The following is a 14,832-nucleotide window of genomic DNA, read 5'->3' as shown; positions in this document are numbered from 1 at the left end:
AAGAAAGAGCTAGATCCTCTGACTTGCCATGTGACTCCCTCCTGCCTGCATTCCTGCCATGATGTCATTTGTTAGGAGCCTTCAACAGAGTCAGCACCATGCTATTTAGACTTTCAGCTTACAAACTATAAATGAAAATAAGCCTCTTTACTGAATAAAGAATTCAACCACTGGTACTCTATGACACTAACAGAAATCTTATTTCACCATAACATGCAGAGTTTCTTTTTTAGAAGAAGGGAAAAAAGTTTTAAAATCTACTACAGTTGGCCACATCTATAAATACACTGAAACTATTGAGTTATTGCATTAGGACTTTAGAAACATCCTCCCCGAAAAGAAGAGCCTGGGAACTTACGCGCCAGAATCCATATCCAGGTATTGTGGAACGGTACCAATAATGTTTAACAATGTGTCCAACTGATACTTCATTTCATTGATTCTCTCATCAAGTTCATCCCAGTCTTCGGGGGGAATACTAGTAGACTCTAGGAAGTTTTCTAACTTGAAAAAACATATGTCCATAGAAGTAATCAAGTTTGGAAGAACTTTGGAGATACCTAGAAAAGTGGGGAAAAAACATTAGCAAACTATATCATCATTGTTTCAATACTAGATTATAAAATCTGGGCAAGGACAGACCTCATTTTGCCTATCATCTAGCAGAGAGCCTTGAAAGACTCATTTCTGTAAGGACCGGAATTGGCACAAAACATCCCAAGACTAAGTTCTTAGCACAAAGGAGATTTGTTTGCCCCAGAGGGATGAAGGGCAGAGACCAAGAGACCAAGACAGGAGCTAGAGGATGAGGGAGAAGGGGAAGAGAACAAGTCCTGAGAGACAAAGGACTGACTCTGGGTAGAGAGGAGAGAGATGTGGACCATGTGCAAATGGTAATTTATAAAGGTAAAATGAGAAAGCCCATGTTAGGATGAGTTGGTTTGTTTTGGTTGGACGTGTTAATTAGGTAGCCAAAGGGGGCTTTTGATTGCTGGACTTCAATACTTTGATAGCTGGACTTTGGTAGTGAGCCCCAGGAGGAAGAAGTGGCCAAATAAGAGAATAGACCTTGGTGGCAAGCTTTAGGACTGTAATCTAATGGCTTTTAGTGAGGCAGAAGGAATGAGGGAGGGCAAGGCCTGCCAGAGCTGTGTTTGCCATGCTCAGGCCTACTAGAACCTATCAATTCCTAAATACCCTGTAAGTAAACACTCTGCACTGAATGCTTCTGAAGCAGTGGGATACATCTCATGCATTCTAATTTTCTTGTTTTCTCCATGGAGAATCAAATGCATTAAATCCAGAAATTACCAGCAACAGTTTTCTGTAAATGGCATTGTTTTAATGTCACTTTCTGAAGAGTGCTTCTCCCTGGGATAGTTAATGACAGGTAAGAGTAGACATGGGTCTGAGGCCACTTCCTGGGTCCCTGACTGGGTTTTCATGAGGTCCACAGTTTCTAGCCACAGCAACCACTATACCTCAAAGGCCCCTGGAGAACAGAGCCTGGATCCCACTGTTAACCCAGTGGACTACTTCACTGGGAGGTCACAGAAAAATACCTTCTCTGTCTCATCTCAGTTTAAAACATGAAATGAACATCCTACCTTCTTAGAGTTACATAGAGAAATAACTACAAGGCAGCTGTTTATACTGTCTTTGGTGGAAACTTACCACTGTATTTACCAGTGCATCAATAAGCAGGGATGTTCAAGCTGACTTGAGAATTGTCCATCATTTTGACTTCTTAATTTTAAACCCTCTATAACCTCATTTTTTTCCTTGCTCACTATGTACTCTTACAGGTATTGCCATTTTATTTATTGTTGCTACAGAAAATTAGGCTGGTGTTTCTTCCTGTTGTTTTACATGGAAAAATGGTGCTGTTCATGGATCAAGGTAACCAGAATTCTTACCGGGAAGGATTCCCAAAGAATACACAACATAGTAAAAATGCATTGGTGAACTTTTAGCATCTCCATGGGTTTGGAAGAATGGATTTCCAGTATCTCCCTTCAGAGGAGTGAGGATAAATCAGACTCAGAATTCACTAAGCCGCAGATGGTCTGGACCCCTAAACCACCACACCTTACAGATAACAGTGAAAGGGCTAGGTGAGACCTTGAAACCCTAGAGGACATACTTTATTTCAACTCAGGCTCCATTTAAATTAAGGTGATCTGCTCTACCCCTAAATGGGAGGAGATGCTGTAACACTCAAGGACAATTTAAAATTGATACCAGAGTCTCAGGTCATCTCTAGAACTGTACAGATAGTGTCAATATTCAATCAGAATACGGCTCATAAAAGAATTGGCTCAGAACTATGACAAAACAGAATGATTTTGAGAGACCTAAAGGAGAACCAACTCTGGCCCAATTACCATAGCTTTACATTTTAATAATTATTAGATTTTAGAAGTTGTTAAGGCCAGGGATGAGGATTGGTAGCAGAGCACTTGTCTAGAACATACAACATTTTGCTTGATCCTTAGCACTGGAAAAAAAAACTAAGACTGAAATTATTAAATGACAAAACAGAAAATTTTGGTAATGGACTAGAAGCTCTAAACGTTTATAAATCTGCCAGGGGTTGGTGGTGCTCACCTTTAATCCCAGCACTCAAGAGGCAGAGCCAGGTGGATCTCTGTGAGTTCGAGGCCAGCCTGTTCTACAAAGTGAGTTCCAGGACAGGCACCAGAACTACACAGAGAAACCCTGTCTCAAAAAACCAAAACCAAATCAAAACAAAAAAGTTTATGAATCCAAGGACTGAAAAAAGTAGTAATTGAAATAAAGAACTCAGTAAATGCCTGACAGTGGATTAGAGAAAGCCCTGAAAGAAGGCTGCTCCCAGGCTGTTTCCTGTACACAGACAGATGACCTTTAAACAGAAGAGGAAAAAGCAGAATGTGGCGGCAGCACACTTTTAGTCTCCACACTAGGGAGGCAGAAGCAGATGGAACCCTCAGAGTTTGAGGCTGCCCTTGTTTACATGGCAAGTTCCAGGCCAGCCAGGACTCTATAATGAGACCCTACCTTGAAAAACAATTAACCAAAACAACTGAAAGAAATGTGTAGCAACCCACTACTGTAAGAAAAACAGAAAAAGAGACACAAGTAAAGGAGGTGCCATATGACAAGAAAAAGGTCTTTCTCCAAATCCACAAAGGGGAAAGGCCGCTCACTGTTTAGTCTTAGACTAAAGCCACAAAGAAATGACAACCACTGGGCACGGTGGTGCACACCTTTTATCTCAGAAGGCAGATCTCTAAATCTGAGGCCAACTGTTCTACATAGCAATTTCCAGGTCACCCAAGCTTACAAAATAAAGAGATCTTGTCTCCAAAAAAGAAGAAGGAGGAGGAGGAGGAGGAGGAGGAGGAGGAGGAGGAGGAGGGAGAAGAAGAAGAAGAAGAAGAAGAAGAAGAAGAAGAAGAAGAAGAAGAAGAAGAAGAAGAAGAAGCCGCCGCCCCCCACAGACATGTTCGCAGCCCAATCTGATGGAGACAGTTCCTCAACTGAGTCTCCCTCTTCCCAGATGACTACATCTTGTGTCAGGTTGACAAAAAACTAACCAGTACAGGACAGCTACTATTAAAAAGACAGAAAATGGCTGGTATTAACAAGAGTGTGGTGTGGTGGAACCTTGGACACTGTTGGTAGGGATGTGAAGTAGTGTAATATGGCAGGTAACTTCAAGTAAAAAAGGAAACTGCATGTAATCCAAGCAAACAATCACATATCTAGGTATATACTAAAAACAAAACCAAAAAATATTTGCATATTCATGTTAGTAGTAGTACTGTTCACAACAGCCAGGTGACGTTGCGGCAACCTTGATGTCTTTTTTTTTTTTTTTTTGGTTTTTTGAGACAGGGTTTCTCTGTGTAGCTTTGCACTTTTCCTGGAACTCACTTTGGAGACCAGGCTGGCCTCGAACTCACAGAGATCCACCTGGCTCTACCTCCCGAGTGCTGGGATTAAAGGCGTGCGCCACCAGCTCCCGGCTCTTATATCTTTCTTTAAGAGAGTGAGTGGAGTGGAGAGGAACAACTCCACTCCCTACATGTTATCCAGTCTTTGGAAGAAAGTCCCAGTGCACTCTGCAGCATGAATGAACTTTAAGGACTTGCACTAAGTAAAATAAGTCACACACATTACCGGGAGGTGGTGGCATGTGCCTTAGCAGGAGATCTCTGGGAGTTTGAGGCCAGCCTAGTCTACAGAGCTAGTTCTAGGACAAACCCTGCCTCAGAAAAACAAGACACACACACACACACACACACACACACACACACACACACACACACACATTTATATTGCACTGTCTTCCCCTATACCTTAAGGTATCAAGGGCAGTAAGATTCATGGAAACATAGACTGGAGTCATGGCTGCCAGGAACTAGGGAGAGAGGGGAATGGATAGTTGTCTAATGGGTAAAGAGTTTCATAAGATAAAAACATCCTGGAGATCTGTTTCTGTCCTTCACTATTATGGTCCAAGGGCTACTGTCTTACAGTGTGTTTATGCATCCTGATTTAAATGACTGTAGCTTTGTAGTATATTTTAAAGAATAAAAGAACTCTTACAACTTAATAATAAAAGGACAGTACACACACACACACACACACACACACACACACACACACACACAATCTGAACAGGAACTTTCCCAAAGAAAGTAGAGAAAAATTTATTATCAGGAGCATACAAATCAAGACCACAATGAAACAGTGTTTCACATCCACTGTCATGGTGAGATGGCATGGGTGGTACCAAGGAAGCAGAAACATCAGAGCCTCATAACTGTCCTGAGGATATAGACTGTGTCCACCTCAGAAACAGTGTGACAGTCTCCAGAAAGTGAACCCCAGAGCTGTCAGACAACCAGGACTTCCCTCCAAGAGAAACGAAAGCAGAAAAGAGGGACAAACCCAAATGTCTAACAGCTGAAACTATATACAAACTCAGTATACACATGACAACTTCTCTGCTCATAAAAATGAAGGCAGGCCAGTCATAGTGGCAAAGACGGTAACCCCCGCCCATGGGAGGCTGAGAGACTGCAAGTTTGAGGATAAGTCATGTCTTTAAAAAAAAGAGAGAAAACAGACAGACAGGAGTTTGGGGCCAATCTGGATGACATAGTGATCTCAGGACAGCCAGGGCTACACAGAGAGACTGTCCCAGAATAAGGGGGAGCAGGGTATGAAAGAAAGACTGGTACATGCTGTAAATATCCTTAAAAACATCATGATACGACATGAAGAACCATAAAAGGCACAAAACACATTTCTCATTCATATGGAAAGCCCAAATGAAACTGTGGGGATAGAAAGTGGATAGGAAAAGGGTAGGGATGAGGGGGTTAGGACTAAGAACTGGAGGATGCAGATTTCAGGAGTCCTAGTGAAGTGTTGGAAATATTGCAAACTCGACTGTGTGATGAATGCACACACCTGTGTATGTTGCAGTCCTACTTTAAACAGGTGGATGATATTATATATTAAATTATATCTCAGCAAAATGATACACAATGCTTTTCTACTGCTTGACTTTTATAGCTTATACTTAGAGCTTAGCTTTTCATTTCTAGTTAACTCTGGGTTTTAATGATCTTCAACACTAATTACTGCTAAGATTCTCTCCAATGCCAAGAAGTCTCACTTGCTCACCGTTGTCACCATTTATCCTTATTTCGTACTCCTTGTAGAGTCTGCCTATGGTTTTTAGCATTTCCTCCATGTACTCGTACTCTGGGGGTAACACCCCATCCATGTTCTTATGGCGACTAAATATCCCAAACCCAATGTCTGTCCAGTTTTCCTGTAAGCGTTTGATCACCTTGAGAGAGTCATATTTGGCCAACAGAAAATCCCCTGTAAAATTGTCTTTCTCCTCATTCAGCATCTGGAAAGGGAAGCAGAGGGGAGAATGGTACATTACGAATTGAAGTCTGCCCCAAGCCTCCATCCTCCCTAGGATTCTGGAGTGTCACGGGTTATTGCCATTGTTTGTACATTTCTTCTTGTTTGTTTGGGTTAAAGATCCACAGGCTCACATTCTTATTCTGCCATTTGCCATTGACAGGTGACTCAGTTAACTGGTTTCCTAAGCTTCAGCTGGGGAGTGTGTGAGATGGGATCATAAAACCTCTATCATGAGCATGTCTTGGGCTCTATATGAGATTTCATTAGGTCATGAATTTGATGTTCCTTCTTAAATTATTTCAATGTCATTATACAATTTTCTTTGTCCCACTACTATAGCATAATAGTATAGCTGAGGCTTGAACCAGGGCCTTGCATATGTTAGGCTCAGTGGTATAGTACCACTGAGCCGTATCTCTGACCCTCATAATGGTTACTTAATTAATAAAATTTATGTTTAAAGTTTGAAACTTAAAATCCTAATATTGTGTGAAAATGTAATATATATGGCACATACACAATACAATACAGCTTGGCCTTAAAAAGAGAGTTAATCCTGAAACACAAATGATCTTGGAAGGCAATATACTAAGGGAAATAAGCCATCCATAAATGGACAATGCTAGACCCATCACATTTACGGAGAGTAGAATAATGCTTGTTGGGGCTGAGGGAACTGAGCCCTGACTGACTGTTCACTGAGTAGTAATTCCTTCTGAAAGCTGGACCACGTGGCAGTACAAATGCACTCCATGCCACTAGCCTATACACACACTTAAGTGGTTAAAATGGAATTTATGTTACGTATATGTTCCCATGATTTATAAAAGTGTAATTAATTTTAAAAGTCCAACTTGTTCTTTACACAAAAGCTCTAGACAAGAGGAGCAGAAATGATGTGATACTGGGAATCAACTGGGAATCAGAAGCACTCTTAACCGTACAGCCTTATTTCATTTAACCCACAAATTGAAACAAAACTGAAAAATAGTTAAACATATTTTTAAGGCCCCAGTGGTTTTGCTGGGTTTTTTTTTTCATTTTTTGTCATTCATAAACCTTGCTGTGCATTTTAAAGGGTAAAAAGTGCTCAGCTGGGGTGGGAGCCCCCACACTTACCACCAGCGATAGCATTAGCAGACTGTTTTGAGGAAGTCTTACCTTTTGAAACTCCTTGAAGTCGAGAAGGACGGCAGCGAACGGGTTCCCCTTATTAGGGCTTACAATCTCTTTTCCACTGGAAGAAGAGTGAGAGAGAGGTCTGAGAACAAGGTACACACAAAGAAACCCCGAAGTCTGCCCACGAACAGCAACAGTACCTTTTACCTCCGCCCCACTTCAGCACAGCCCGTCTCCTCATAGGCATTCCTACTCCAAGTCACAATTAGGAATAACACATTCCCATTCTAACTAACCAAGCCATGGGGCCTGAAGCCTTCAGGGCATCTCTTTAAAGGGTGAGCTCTCGTTTTGAGAACCCAAGACTAGGGTGTCCATAAGAATTCCCGCCACACAGTATCTGAGTGGACAGGAAGCCGGATGGATGGATAATTAAGAGAATATCAGGTCAGGAATCTCAACCTCTTACAGGAAGCTCCCTTTCATTTCTCTGAAGTATACAAGAAGGCTGTTTTATTTTTTACCCTTTTATATTTTTATTTATTATTTGTTTGATTTTTTAAACAATAACAACCCTTTTTTTGAAGCCTGAAGATCATTTTATTACAAGCAAGCCAGCAAGCCAGCTGAGAACCCCAACAGCTACTGAGGGGAGAGAAGAAAAAGTCGGTGATGCTGGCCTGGAGGCTGTCAAGCAGTTCTAGAAATGGGGGAGTGGGATGGTACTCTGTTCGTGCTCTAGCAAATAAAGCTGGGCTGAAGATCTCAGGTGGAGCTAGCGATCAGTTGACCATAGAGGCCTGGAGGCCTGTATAGACAGACAGGAAGTCATATAGCTAGGCAGAGAGAGGACTATAAGGCAGGCAGAGACAGGAGCTCGACCCCTTTTCTGTCTGAGGAGTCGTGGAGGTAAGAGGTGACGTTGGCTGCTCCTTTACTTCTCTGATCTTCCCGCGTTTAACCTGATATCTGACTCTGGGTTTTTATTATTAAGAACAATTAGAATTCCCGCTACAGGGGAGGGCAGGGCAGTATCCAGAAAAACAGTGACCGAGTCCAGGGTCAGGAAAAGCATGCTGAAGCATTTGACTAGTAATAGAAAAAGAGACAGAAATAAGGAAAAAATCCAAGTTTCAGATTTCAAATTAGGAATCAGAAAAGCAGGTATGCTTAACAATAAAGATCTACAAGTGACTGCTTAAAGGATATTTATAAAAACAAGGGTCTCACTATGTAGCCCAGGCTGGCCTTGAACTCACGATCTTTTACTGTCCCCTCATGAAGGCCTACAGGTGAGAGCCATCATGGCTAGCCTGATGAAGTCGTTCTTAAGAAATTCCTAAAGAACAAGGGGGAGGACACCTGGGTCCCTCACTGCTGCGTGGGCTGCACAAAGCCACTCGGAGATGGATCAACTTTGGCTTTGCAAAATTTCACCTCTTCTAATTGGGAAGTCTTCAAGAGTTTGGAAAAACTGGAAACCACTAAATTAAATTCACAATCGAAATGGCGCTTAAAATGTGTCTCTGTGACAATGCACTCCTGGGATAGCCCAGGTCTTCTGTCCTCAGCTGAACTTTCTAGAAACTCACTCCCAGATGCTCCAAGGGATTCCACAGTGACTCCATATGCAGTCACACAGACCATGGAAGTTAACTCTTACCCTTCTCCGTTTTCTGTCTAGAATGTGAGTACTAGCAACAGAGGCAATTGGTGAGTCATGTGTGCAAAGGGAGCAGAAATCATCTAGTCCAGTCTGCATCGAAGTATAGATTCTCACTAACCTTGTCTATGTACATATGATTTAGTCACCCAGCCTCAACTTACTTTATTGTTAGCCTCTTCCACTTTCAGACTACTCTGAACTGTGGAGATGCTCATTGTGGGAAGTGCTCAAGCCTAGTGAGCTCTGGGTCTCCAGAGCCCACATAGGAGGAAGAAGCATTAGCAAAAAACCCTCTGTAATCCCAGTTTACCTGTGGGAAATAGAGACAGGAGACTATCCAGAAGCTCTTGGGCCTGCATGAGGCAAAGAGAACCCATCTCAAAGAAGGCAGAAAGATAGGGTCATCCAGAGGGATTCAACACCCTCTTCTGGCCTCCCGGACACATACACATACACATACATGCACGTCACACAAACAGAGACACACAAATATAATTAAATCTTTAAAAAAAAAAAAAAAGCAGGGGGGGGGGCGGGGAACGGACAAAGAGTTGGCGTTATGAAGGCAACAACAATTTGGCATGGAGATCAGGAGGGCTGCATAGGTGTTCCGCACTGGAAAGCATCTGTGTTTCAAGGCACAGTAATGGATGTTCTTGCCTCCCCCCCCCCCAAACTCAGGGTAATTAGTGATGAGATTAGCTGCATTACCAGACGTAATGTAACCAAATCAGAAAAGACAAGATTCTTGCAGACCCACACGTTGTTTTTGAAGAACTGCTGCCACCTGAGGAGCCCGGTTTTCACAGTTTGCGCTCTGTCCTTTGTAGAAGCCTCCGTGCGCTCCACATCCTGCTTAAATTTGTTCGCTAAACTTTTCCATTTTTCTGTTAACTTCTGCAGGACTGCAAGGTCTGCAGTGTCCTAAAATGAACAGAATCAATGTGTTCATTTACTCTAACTCACCTTGACTGACAGGTACTAACTCCTTAGTGCTGTTGAATTACACGAAGAATTCACAGGAAGTGGGTCAAGAAGTTGAAAAGGTATTTCTCTTTCCAAACACCATCAGTGACACCATGGCAATGGGTTTTGTGTGGGACATGTTATTAGGGACAATACTTTTTCCTTTGCAACATGAACCTGGTTTTCCCACAGGATTTTTGCAGTCAGAATGACACACCGGCAAGGACAGGAACTGGACAGCCAGGCAGAACCAAATGTGAATTTTAGACAGTGATATTATTTAGTCTAAAGTTCGTTTTTATTATCCATAAAATAAGGACACTAATATATATCTCAGAGGATTACTTTAACAGTTAGATGGCAGGAGCTGGAGAAATGACTCAGTAATTGAGACTGTTTACTGTTATGCAGAGGGTTGACCTGGGGCTCTGTTCCCAGTGACTCATAACTGTAGTTCCAGGGGATCTGGTGCCCTCTTCTGGCCTAAGGACAACTGCACACACATGGTACACATAAATTCACATAGGCATACACACAAGTACATACATTTAAAAACAAATATTACAGAGAAGTTAAGTGACTGAAGGCGCTCCTCCCTCAGAGCCTCTCCCACTCTCTAGCGTTCTTTCTTACATTTCCTTAATAAATGTATGTTTGCTATGCTCAAAGGCTTAGCGACTGCTGTAAATGGTCTGACTTAGTGGAAACACACTAAATGCCAGCTCATTTTCTCCCTTGGGGATTGTCTTAGTTAGGGTTTTTACTGCTGTAAAGAGACACCATGACCATGACAGCTCTTACAAAGAAAAAATTTCATTGGGGAGGCTTGCTTACAGTTACAGAGGTTCAGTCCATTATCATGATGGTAGTGAGCATGCAGACAGACATGATGCTGGAGCTGAGTGCTTCATCTTGCAGGCAACAGGAAGTCAACTGACACACTGGGTGGTATCCTGTGCATAGGAAACCTCAAAGCCCACCCCCACAGTGACACACTTCCTTCAGCAAGGCCATCCATCCTAATAGTGTCACTCCCTTTGGGGATCATTTTCTTTCAAACCACCCCAGTGATGAATACATTTTCTCACAAAACTATTTAAGAATGCATCAGTAATGTCTCCTTCCTCTCCTCTTCCTCCTTTTCCTCTTCTTCTTCCTCTCTTTGTTTGTAGCCCAGCCTGGCCTCAAACTTGTGACCCTCCTGATTCAGTCTCCTGTGTTGTGGAATATCACTTTAACTAGGCAAGATGCATTACATCTGTTTATGCTGCATTTGTTTAATTAGGTAAAGATGTGTTGCTGTTCGACCTTGCCTGCCTAAGGCACCTGATTAAGGTCTAATAAAAAGCTGAACAGCCAATAGCTAGGCAGTAGAGGGACAGGAGGGGCTGGCAGGAAGAGAGAATAATAGGAGAAGAAATGTAGGCTCAGGAGAGAACAAAGGAGAAGAGAATGGGGGAGAGGGGAAGGAAACCCCAGGGCCAGCTGCCAGGCAGCTGACAGACAGACACAAAGTAGGACATACAGAATGAAAGAAAAGTAAAAAGCCCCCAGGAAAAATGTAGATGAAGAGAAACAAATTAATTTAAGTTATAAGAGTTAGTGGAACAAGTATAAGATAAGGCCGAGCACTCATAACTAGTAAGTCTCCATGTCATGACGTGGGAGCTAGTGACCTAAAAGAAGGCCTGCTATACTCCTAAGTTCTAAGGTTACAGGCATGCACCATCACACCCAACCACCACCTCTTACTTTTATTTTATCTTGAACAATAATAATAAATAACTCTATGAAACTCTGGAGGGTTACTAGATTAGATGTGTTGCTTTGATTACAATGGAAGACACTGTAACAAGAGTCTTTATTCCCCCCTTATATTTGTCATTCTACCCACAACAAAGCATAAATATAGAACTGTACTTAAGAATCTATAGATCTGGCAAAGCCAAGCCTACAGCTTCAAAACATAACACTTACAATCATTTACTCATGACTTACGTAAAGTGGGATTTACCTTGGTTGACAGCATTATAATAAAATGCTTGATATATTTATTCCAGCCTTTTTCATTGAGGTAGAGTTTTTTAGCCAGTATGACTCTATTTCTTTCAATTACCTATAAAAAAAAATGTACTATAATGAGGAACCTAAAACATTTTTAAATGCTGTAATTTACTTGTAATGTTTTCACATATCAATCTTTATTCAGCCATGACCTCAATCAAAATTTCTTACTCTAATAATTTGAATCACAAATTTACACATTTCTAAAACTATTGAACTGAACTGTTATAGTTCAGGACTTCCGGGTAAGATGGAAGACCATAAACTGCTATCCAGATAAAGAAAATACAGACTAATCCTAACAGAGAGGAAAACTTCAGGATTTCACAAAGGCAATGAGGGGTTACTTGTAGATTTTTGAGAAAAAGAAAGCCAATACAAAAGAATCCAAGCTGGGACTAAATAGATGACCCAACAGATAAAATATGAGGACCTGAGTTCAAATTCCCCAGAACTCAGGTAAAGCTAGCATAGTGGTACACTTCCGTATCCCCAGAGCTCCTACAGGAAGATGAAAGCTGGAAAAGTCCCTTGAAGTTCTTGGATCAGTTAACCTAGTGTTTACAGTGGGAGAGAGAGAGAATGAGAGAGAGACAGAGACCGTCTCTCACACAAAGTGGAAGGTGAGGACCAAAGCCCAAAGTTGTCCTCTGACCTCCACTTAAGCAAAGCAGCATGTGTATGCTCTTTCTCTCTTACACACAGACACATACACATGCACTTTGAAGAAAAATTAAAAAGAAAGAAAAAGGAGCCAAACTGAACATAGCTCCCACTGTATCTCCACCTGTTGGAGTCTGTCAAAGTCCAGCTCCAACCTGTTGGAGGGTTCTTAGGGGGAGGAGAGAGAATGAGGAAGTATTAGAAAGGTAGAAGGAGATGGTAAGAAAGACAAAGACCCAAGACAGCTTCAGGAGGGCCTTGGGTCAATACCCAGCTGCCCCAAGATTTATTCTAATGGGCTTTTTATACACTATCAAGGGGAAAGCAAAAGACCTCCCCCTTTCAAGATCAAAGCACAATGTACAGCCAACTGTATACCCTTCAAAACATCTGGTAACAATGCCCATGGCCAAATCATCCCATTATGCAGCCCTGTGCTCAGATTCTCTGTCCTTGAGTAAGGTCTTACTAGGGAGCCTCTGTGGGTCCCCACATGTATCCAAACAAAAGACTCAGCCAAGAGGTAAAGTGGAAGTATAGTGATATTTTATTTGTATTGAAATGTGATTTTATTTGTATGTCAATAAAGTTGCCTTGAGGTCAGAGCAAGCCAGAGCAGAAGCTGAGCAGTAGTCGGGCATGCCTGTAATCCCAGCACTTGGGAGGCAGAGCTAGGCGGATCTCTGTGTGTTCAAGAACACAGCCAGCATGGCAGACACACGCCTTTAATCTCAATACCAACCATAGAAGACCTGGAGGTCTGTACAAACAGGCAGTGACAAGGAGGTCATGTGGCTGGGTTTACAACCAATGAGAAAACAGAACAGAAAGTCTTTAAATAGACAGGACACAAAGAGGTAGCTCTCTTGTGGAAAGGAAGAACAGCAGAAGCAGTGAAGGGTAAGGTTTTCCGCTCTTGCTCTGACCTCGTGATTTTTAACTCTGCAATCAGTTCTGTGTTTCTTATTTAACAAGCCAGTTACATCTACAATTGGTGCCCAATGTGGCAAGAATTCATTAAAAAACCGCTTGCCTTGGCAGTGGGTCTGGGTTCCTGCCTGGGCGGGCCCAGCTCCCTAGCCTCGGCCTAGCCCCAGCCTAACCCAGGCCTAGCTCAGCTTAGGACTCAGGCCCAACCTACCTTAGCTACAAGCGGTTACAACTGCAGCTGAAGTTACTTGCTTAAAAAGCCGGTGCTACAAACAACTCAGGCCTGCGGGATCTATTGCTAATTGCAGGAGCTACACTCAACTGCAGATAAGCTGCTTTTGGCTGAAATGCCAGCGCACGTGGTCTTAAGGAAGCCAGAGCCCAGGCTCGACTCGGCTCAGACCACAACATTGAAGCGGTTGGATTCAAGCTTTTAGCCAGAACGTGGCTATGCTTTCTCTCTCTCTCTCTCTCTCTCTCTCTCTCTCTCTCGATTCCCACCTTGGATGCTAGGTAGCTGTTTGGAAATTCCCTTGGATTTCTACTGTTCTACGCAGAATTGGTAAGTCATTTATATTAGATATTTTAAAGGAAACTATTTAAAAGAGATTTTTTTCCACATTTAAAAAAAAATGGGTTTTATGTGTACATTGGAAGAAAATTGGGCTTTGTTTGAAATTTTAGGCAGTATGGTAATGGAACAACTATATGAGAAGATTAATGTTGATCGAATTATGTACATTATTATTCTTCTTATCCTTATTTTACAATTTAAAAAGACAGTCAGTTTAAGTGCCAGGATAAAAATTTTAGAAAAACTTGTTAAACCTGTTAAAATGAATTATAGAGAAATTCAGATTCAGACAGAAGAAATTAACAGTGAAGTTGTTTCAGGATTGGATTATAAGGTTACAGAAAGAAAGCCTGTTTTCACACAATCACCCTTAATTTATCCGGTAACCATACAACAGCAACCTGGTCAAGTGAATACACAAAATATTTGGACTCCAGTTGAAATGTTAGACTTATGAAGGTTTAAGGAAGCAATAGTATCTTATGGCATGCATTCTCCATATGTAAAGCAAATGTTAAACTCCTGGTCAACTTATAATAGGATTATATCACAGGACTGGCAGGAGCTGGCACAGGCAGTTCTGGAACCTGGACAGCAGCTTCTGTGGCAAATGTGGTTCAAAGAGGAAGCTAAAAACATAGCAAAACAATGTAGGGATAGAGGTATACAAATCTTCCAGGATCAGCTTGTTGGAGAAGGCCAATATGCTGCAGTAGAAACACAATGTTTATATGATATCCAAACTATAATTCTATGTTGAATGGCAGCCTTGAATGCATGGGACAGAGTTGAGGAACCAGGAAAGAAAACTGAGTCATTTACAAAGGTTATAAAGGGCCCAAAAGAATCTTTCACAGATTTCTTACAAAGACTGACTTCAGCAGTAAAGAGAATGATCCCAAATTCAGAAGCTAGC

The 14,832-nt window shown here is 41.9% G+C and overlaps 1 protein-coding gene across 1 annotated transcript in view; it reads right to left on the bottom strand.

The window, feature by feature from the left end:
* Nucleotides 1–14,832, bottom strand: part of Axdnd1 (axonemal dynein light chain domain containing 1) — a gene marked incomplete at its 3' end in the record, with an annotated part of 72,761 nt that overhangs the window by 25,239 nt on the left and 32,690 nt on the right. Inside the window, exons 12-16 of the mRNA XM_036201962.1 lie at nucleotides 11,700–11,801; nucleotides 9,480–9,643; nucleotides 7,096–7,171; nucleotides 5,680–5,914; nucleotides 359–560 (exon numbers count right to left, since the gene is read on the bottom strand). Coding sequence (XP_036057855.1) covers nucleotides 359–560; nucleotides 5,680–5,914; nucleotides 7,096–7,171; nucleotides 9,480–9,643; nucleotides 11,700–11,801 — 779 coding nt within the window. The remainder of the gene's footprint in view (nucleotides 1–358; nucleotides 561–5,679; nucleotides 5,915–7,095; nucleotides 7,172–9,479; nucleotides 9,644–11,699; nucleotides 11,802–14,832) is intronic.

This window comes from Onychomys torridus, chromosome 11, assembly GCF_903995425.1.
Source record: "Onychomys torridus chromosome 11, mOncTor1.1, whole genome shotgun sequence".
Classification (NCBI taxonomy): Eukaryota; Metazoa; Chordata; class Mammalia; order Rodentia; family Cricetidae; genus Onychomys; species Onychomys torridus.
This window is presented reverse-complemented; position numbering and strand designations above follow the sequence as displayed.